The 7,904-nt window shown below is 55.2% G+C and overlaps 1 protein-coding gene across 1 annotated transcript; it reads left to right on the forward strand.

Moving 5' to 3' along the window:
• The first annotated feature begins 1,040 nt into the window (after positions 1–1,040).
• On the forward strand, positions 1,041–1,976 carry LOC138062795 (olfactory receptor 14C36-like). Its single transcript, XM_068921804.1, has one exon. It carries the CDS (start codon positions 1,041–1,043, stop codon positions 1,974–1,976), a length of 936 nt encoding a protein of 311 aa, XP_068777905.1.
• Positions 1,977–7,904: the final 5,928 nt, after the last annotated feature.

Genomic DNA, 7,904 nt, shown 5'->3' on the forward strand with positions numbered 1-7,904 from the left:
CCAGTTGTGCGACAGGGGGAGCTGCAGGGCTGTGAGGTTGCCCCAGCCCTCTTCTCACCTGTGCACCTACAGGAAACGCAGCCTGTGGGGTTGGGCAATGAGCTGGCTCTCCCTGAAGGAGAGCCCGTCTTTAGGACATTCAACAGTTTCCCTGTGGTGTCCTGCCAAGCTCTGAGCTGCCCTCCAGGTGGTCACCGCTGCCTCATAGCATCTCTGTGCTTTTGGAGAGACAAATGAAGAGGTGCAGGGTATGGAGATGGTGGTGGGAGGCTGTAGGTGGGCAGCTGAAGAGAGTCCTAAGTGTCCTTGGCCAGAAGGGGAGTGTGGAGAGCTCCCTGAGGGGCCCAGGGAAAGGGTGAGGAGTTTGGAGATCTGCCCTTTGAAAGTGCACTCCTCTGCTCTCAGCAGGGGCTGGTTTCTTGTTAGGGAAACATATGAGTATGATCATTCTCCAGGTGAAAGCGGTGCGACTGCGAGACAGATGGGAATGAGGCTAATACACAGACTAGCTGTCCTCACTCGGTACCAGGGGACAATGAATCCGATCCTCCTAGGACTGAGTAGAAATGCCAAGGATTTCTACCTTTGAGGAACACTGCCCAGGGGTGACAAGGACACACCAAAGAAAATAAACTCTAAAATCCTAAAAACTCCTTTCCTCAACCCTCTGTCTTTAGAAATTGGAGTGAAGATGCTGAAAAAAGCCCTTCTGCATGAGCAGTGGGTTTCACCTGAGAGAAACTGTGAATTTCAGAGCTAGGCGCCCTTGTGCCCACATTCCCACTACTGTACAGCAGGATTGATTGCTGTGGAGCCGATCGGCTGAGGTCCCTGCTGCTCACAGCAGCACACTCAGCCACTGCAAAGTGGCATAGAAGCAAGGGAGAGAGCACAGAGATCGTCTCCATAAAGAGAGAGGCAAAGTAGGGGGTTGCATGCCAACCGGGACATTCTGGGAGGCAGTTTGCTTGCAAAGTCTCTCCTAACTTCACCATGTCTCTTCTTTCTTGGACAGTCGCCCCATACCCAGAGGGAGTAAAATGACCAACGATACCTCCCTCAGTGAGTTCCTCCTCGTGGCGTTTGCAGAGACATGGGAGCTGCAGCTCTTGCACTTCTCGCTCTTCCTGGGCATCTACCTGGCTGCCCTCCTGGCCAATGGCCTCATCATCACAGCCGTAGCCTGCGACCACCACCTCCACACCCCCATGTACTTCTTCCTCCTCAACCTCGCCCTCCTCGACCTTGGCACCATCTCCACCACTGTCCCCAAATCCATGGCCAACTCCCTGAGGGACACCAGGACCATTTCCTATGCAGGATGTGCTGCCCAGGTCTTAATTTTTGCCATTTTCATTTTAGCTGAGTATTCTCTTCTCACAATCATGGCCTATGACCGCTACGTTGCCATCTGCAGACCCCTGCACTACGGGACCCTCATGGGCACCAGAGCTTGTGTCAGGATGGCAGCAGCTGCCTGGGCCAGTGGTTTTGTCAGTGCTCTCCTGCACACTGCCAACACATTTTCCATTCCTCTCTGCCAAGACAATGTCCTGGACCAGCTCTTCTGTGAGATTCCCCAGATCCTCAAGCTCTCCTGCTCACACTCCTACCTCCGGGAAGTGGGGCTTCTGGTGGTTTCGGTTGGATTAGGCTGGGGGTGTTTCATTTTCATTGTGCTGTCCTACGTGCAGATCTTCAGAGCCGTGCTGAGGATGCCCTCTGAGCAGGGCCGGCACAAAGCCTTCTCCATGTGCCTCCCTCACCTGGCCATGGTCTCCCTCTTCATCAGTACTGCAGTGTTTGCCTACCTGAAGCCCCCCTCCATCTCCTCCCCAGCTCTGGATCTGGTGGTGGCTGTTCTGTACTCGGTGGTGCCTCCAGCAGTGAACCCCCTCCTCTACAGCATGAGGAACAAGGAGCTCAAGGAGGCACTGAGGAAACTCTTTCAATGGGTACAGTGTCAGCACCAGTAACTGTCCCATGTGCATTCACTCACCAGAATACCTGATATCAGGGCTGTATGTTTTACATTTCTTTCTTTCTTTCTTACTTTTCTCTATTATGCCCATGTGAAAAAAATACATGTATCCAGTACATATCACCACTCCTCAGGAATTTGAATCTGACCCAGAGACCATGTTGAAGCAGGAAGCCAGGCTTTCCTGTTCTTCAGCAGAGATGGGGGAACCTCAGAGCCTTCAAGTCTGAGCTCCCTCAGATGCCCCCAGTGCAGTGAGGGGAGTTTCCCTTTGCAGGGTCTCTTTTGGCACTGACACCACAGGGAGCTCAGGGGCACAGAGTCAGGCTCAGACAGGTGCAGGCAGGGTGAAACCGTGGGTCCTGTGTCCATTAGGAGAGCTCAGTTCCAATGGCCACAGTCAGGGTGTCATCTCACACTCTGCAAGGGTGGCAGCTGGCTGTCACCATGGGCTGATCCCTTCCCTCTGCAGAGCTCCAACACTCAAAGCAGAGTAGGAGTGGAGGGGAGGAGATTCAAGACAAAACTTGTGGGGATGGACCCTCTGCTGCACAGGACCGTCCCCACACCACCACAGCAGGCTTTTGCTGCCTGAGGACTTCCCTTGAGGGCTGCAGCTTTCCTGCAGACGTGGCCACCCACAGCAGCAGATCCTTCTCTTTTCACAACTGCTTCGTCTCATTTCCACACTGACCTATTGTGCTGTCATGTGTGTTTACAGCCCAGGAGTTCTCGTAACCTGGGAATGGTAGGGTTGTATTTTGATGGTCAGGTGTCCTGTGACTACAGGCAGGACCAGGCGATGGGCACCCTAGTGCCAGACCTGGCTTCCAGAATCAATTTCCTATAATAAAAGGCATCTCCCCTTGTGCCGTGCCTGAAGTCTGGCCTTTCTTCAGAAGATGGAGTCAAAAATATGCCCACGGGATTGCACCATGAAAGAGCCTGATGCTCTGCTTGTGAACTTTGTGGGATCCAAGGGATGAGCTCAGAGACCCAGGGTGATCTGTTGGGCACTGAGGACTGGATTCAGGGATCATCTCTTGGTGTTTAGCAGAGATAGTGAGTGGTCTCTGAATTACCTTCCCAGGGCTGTTCCCACAGGTGACAGTGCTGATGAGAGCTGCCCACTGTTGTGGAGGGGAATCTCCAGGAGATCGCCAGGAGAGCTCAGGAGATGTCCAGGGACAGTGTGTGCCTGGGGTGGGCAGTGAGTGGAGCCTCCCAAAGTGAGGGAGGGTCCATGGTGGAGTAACCAGAAGGTACAGCACTAAATCCAGGTATGCATGGGGAACCGAGGGCTCTTCAGTCCCCAGAGAGGCAGAGGGGACCCAGGAGGGGCAGGGAAGGGGACGGGAAGTGATTCCTGCACCCTCAGTGAAACACCACAGGCTGGAGCTAGTGTACACCCAAACACATCTCCTGCCATGGGCCACACCCTGGGGTCACTCTGAGCACCATCCACAAGCACACATCTGTGCCAGCAGTGTCAGTGGTGGTGATCCCTGTGCAGCTGGGTCTGCTTCCCACCCCAGCCAGCAGGGCCAGAGCTGAGTCAGGAGTCACCCTGTGTCCCTTTGCCTCCACAGCCAATTGCTCTGCAGAGCAGCAATGCCAGCCCATGGCCCTGCGGGTAGCACAGGGGAGGGGTGTAGGATCAGCCAGGCCAGCAGGGCCATACTGGTCTGGAGAAAGGCTCTCTGGGGAGCAGAGATGTCCCAGGAGAAAAGCAGGGCAGCAGGCAGAGAGAGAAAATGAGAACGAGAAACAAGTTTCTCTGGGCTCCAGCTCGGGGCAGGTGGCTCTGTCCCCGGGGCAGCAGGAGGTGCTGGAGGGGCTGCAGGGCCAGGGCTGTCGTGGTGTGCTGGGCAGCGGGGTGGGCATGGAGGGTCTGGAGGCAGCCAGGGAGGGGGATCTCATGGGCACAAGATCAGGGGAGACAGAGAGTGACCAGCCTCACTGTGGGGCCTTGTCCTCCTTGCCGGGGAGCTGCTCCCCTTGTCCTTGGGCCGTGTCGGAGTTATGCTGTTGTGGCAGCCCATGCCAGTAGTGCACGTGCACCACGAAAAGGGCATGTTGGATAGCCGTATGTGCCACTCAGAGATTCTTTAGCTGACCTGGGGGTTGCCTTCTTGAGGTGTGAGGGGGTTTACAAGAGCCAGCGCACACAACACTTAGCAGTAAACAAACTTTATTCCTCCTCTCATAACAGCAACTATATATATGTGTGTGTATATATATATGTATATATACACCCACACACAATATTTATATACTGGTACAGAAAGTAAAATTAACAGTAATAACATTATTTCAAAGCAAAGTGTACAGCAACAAGAAAGACACAAAACCTTTAGAAAGGGGAACAAGGTCGTGGAAGGGGTTTGATGCCCAAGCTACTAGACGGCTGTGGCTAGAGCCGAACCGGCAATGAACACGGCTGGGGGGCAATAGCCCCAGAGGGAAGAAGCGGCACCTGCGTGCAGGGCCTGCTGCAATTATCCCTCCGGACGGGGTATTCTCCGTTCCCGGGGATGGAGCAGCAGCTCCCTACTGGGACTGGGACACATGGCTCTTGCTGCAAGAGGTGGCCCTCAGAGACCTCCCAGAAGACCCTCCGGACGGGGTGACACCTCATTGTAGGAGTCAGAGAGGAAAAGGTCAGGCTTCCTCTCCACGTAGTGCGGTGCCCTCGCACGGCGCCCCGGTCGAGGGGGTGTTGGTGACGAAGTCCCGTGGAGCATCGCTTCCACCGCTCCGACGGTAGCCAGCCGCAGCAGCTGCTCGGCGTCTTCAGCCGGGGAAATGTGCCTGTAGGAGGCGACTGGGCGACTCGAGAGCTCTGACAAGAGCTGCCACAGCCTCTTCTTCCCCGGCCACATCGACCTTCGGCGAGTGTCCACCTGCCTTTGTGAGCTTTTATCCGGGGGTTCTTATAACTAGACTAATCCAGTATGTAGTCACCCAGGAGAACTAACCTGACCAATCAAAACATGCACTTTCAATCCGGCCATTTGCATACCCGCTGCCTTGCCAGGCTCCCAGAAGGTTCCTTTGGTCGACAGCCCAGACCACCTCATCTGGGATGCCCAATCAATTTAAAAGTAAAGTTGCAGGAACCTTTTGGCGCAGTATCGGTCCCGCTCCAGGTTATAGATAGGGCAGGGTGATTGGTAGTTTGTCTTCTAGTATGTTCCTATGGTGGGGAGGGGAGATAATTCACCATAAAGGCATCCCATCCCTCCATCCCATCCTCTGCATCACTCACAAAGGCAAACAGCATTGGCTCCAGTAGTGACCTCTGAAGAACATCACTGGGAGCCATTAGTCTGTTGGACTTTACACCACTGTTCTCCACCTTTGGAGCCAGGTGGCCTCCAGCTAATTTCCTGCATGCTCCAGTGCTTACTGCTGCATTGCACATCTGCTCACTTTGGCGACAAAGGTGCTAGGGAAGATCATGTCAAAGGCCTTCCTCCTTTCAAGCTATACAGCATGCAGGGCACTCCCCTTGTCCACCCAGCCAGTCATCCCATCCCAGGATGGGACCTGGGTGGGTCAGGCACAAGCTGCCCTCCATGACTTCATGCTGGCTGATCCCAATCCCTTCATGGGGCTGGAAATCACTCCCACAAAGATTTGCTTCCCAGGGGCGGAGGTGACACGGAGCAGTCCGTCTTTTCCCAGAGGCTCTTTCTTGTCCTTCTGGAAGGTGGATGTCATGTTTGGGGGGAAGGTGGGGAGGGCTGGGACTGGAGAGCAGCTGTGGGGCAGTGCCAGCTCCTACCACACCACTGGTCCTTGCAGTTTGGGGAGAGGGGAGATGGGGCAGCAACGGGGTTGGTGGCAGGTCAGCAGAGGAAGGGCAGGGAGCAGTGGGGGCTTCAGCAAGGGGTCATGGCTGGTGTTGGCAGGACGGAGCTGGCCACACAGCAACACGTACCATGAAACCTGGGGTGGGCGACCAGGGCAGGGTGGGTGCGTGTGTGCCGCCCCACCAGCCTCCCAGCTGGAACTGGCCCCAGTGGCACCAGGAGGCAGGCCACAGGGACACTCTGGGTCCCTCCTTCTGGTGTCCAGGAGATCCCCTACCCCCAGCCTGCCTGCAGCCCCCCGGGCCAGCCCCTCTCTCCACGACACACCAAGACCCCCTGCCCTGGGGCTCCTCCGGCCGCTCCTGCTGCCCCAGGGGCACAGCACCCTGCCCTTCCTGGACACACAGAGAAACACGTTCCTCTTCCTCCTTTATTCCTCCTTGCCAGTGCACAATTGCTCCTTTCCTCTTCTCCAGGGACCTCCCTGCTCCCCGCAGAGCCTTTCCCCACGTCCGTGTGTCCAGGCTGGCCTGCCCAGCCGTTCCTGGACCCTTCCCTGGGCTCCCCGCAGGGCCCTGGGCTGGTGGTGCTGCTGTGCAGAGGGAGTGGGCTGTGGGGCCATGGGGCCATGGGATGACTCCACACTGGCTGGGGTGGTCATGGTGGGAAGCAGACCCAGGTGGATGGCCATCATTGCACCTGACAACCCCCCCCTCCCCTCGCCAACACCGAGGTGTCTGTGGCCATGGACAACACTCTGAGCAATCACAGGGCATTTCCAATGGCTCAGGCTGTGTTCAGCTGCGTTCCAAGATCCAGCCCATGCTTTTTCATTGAAGGTGACATGAAGGACTCTCCAGGCTCCCTTCCTGTGCCTGCGAGATCCTCACTGACTGTAGTGGGATTTCAGAGCTTTCACTCACCTGTACATTCATTGGTTGGGCCCTTTACCTTTTGGTGCCTCCAGTTGACTTTGTGAAGCTCCATTCAGTGCCCACCCTGAGGCACATAGTACCCTTGGAGATACCCAATGCTCTCCTGGAGGCTCCATACTGCCTTAGAGAAGGACAGGCATCGGTCTCCAGCCCTGTTGGATGGGAGAGACCCCTTGACCATCCATCACCTCCAGGAGCCCTGGGCACCCATAAGTGACAGCTGAATCCCACCTTCTTTCACTAACACATCACCTATGAGCTCATCACCTTGAGCCCATGGAGAACCCTGGAAAAGCATCGGGGTCTCTCAGGGTGGAAGTCTTCAAGCACATTTTTGACTCCAGCTTTGGAAGGAGAGCCCAACCTGAAAGCATTGCACAGAGGAAATCCTCTTTTATTAGAGCTAAGCCAGCTCTGACCCTGTGACAGACATGTTGACAGGAGGCCTCTGTGTTAAATAGATGGGGTTGATGCTGCCGGAGAAGTGGGATGAATTCAAACCTGTACAAACATGATTATCACAGAGAGAATGCCCAAAGCACAACAGTTGTTTGAGACAAATTAGAAACCAGTTTTGAAGAGGGATTGCCAGTTTATTCCTGCTGAAATAGTAACATTTAAATCAGTTTCCTCAGTGCATTCTTGAGCTCCTTGTTCCTCATGCTGTAGAGGAGGGGGTTCACTGCTGGAGGCACCACCGAGTACAGAACAGCCACCACCAGATCCAGAGCTGGGGAGGACATGGAGGGGGGCTTCAGGTAGGCAAACATGACAGTGCTGACAAAGAGGGAGACCACGGCCAAGTGAGGGAGGCACATGGAGAAGGCTTTGTGCCTTCCCTGCTCAGAGGGCATCCTCAGCACAGCTCTGAAGATATGCACATAGGACAGCACAATGAAAATGAAACACCCAAGGAATAAACAAGCACTAACCACATTAAGCCCCACTTCCCTGAGGTAGGATTGTGAGCAGGAGAGCTTGAGAACATGAGGAATCTCACAGAAGAACTGGTCCAGGACATTGCCTTGGCAGAGAGGAATGGAAAATGTGTTGGCAGTGTGCAGGAGAGCATTGAGAAAACCACTGGCCCAGGCGGCTGCTGCCATCTTGACACAAGCTCTGGTGCCCATGAGGGTCCCGTAGTGCAGGGGTCTGCAGATGGCAACGTAGCGG

The sequence above is a fragment of the Struthio camelus genome, chromosome 29 (genome assembly GCF_040807025.1).
Source record: "Struthio camelus isolate bStrCam1 chromosome 29, bStrCam1.hap1, whole genome shotgun sequence".
NCBI lineage: Eukaryota > Metazoa > Chordata > Aves > Struthioniformes > Struthionidae > Struthio > Struthio camelus.

Excerpts from the sequence above, each read along its gene's own strand:
- LOC138062795 (XM_068921804.1), top strand. The coding sequence starts at position 1,041 with ATGACCAACGATACCTCCCTCAGTGAGTTCCTCCTCGTGGCGTTTGCA.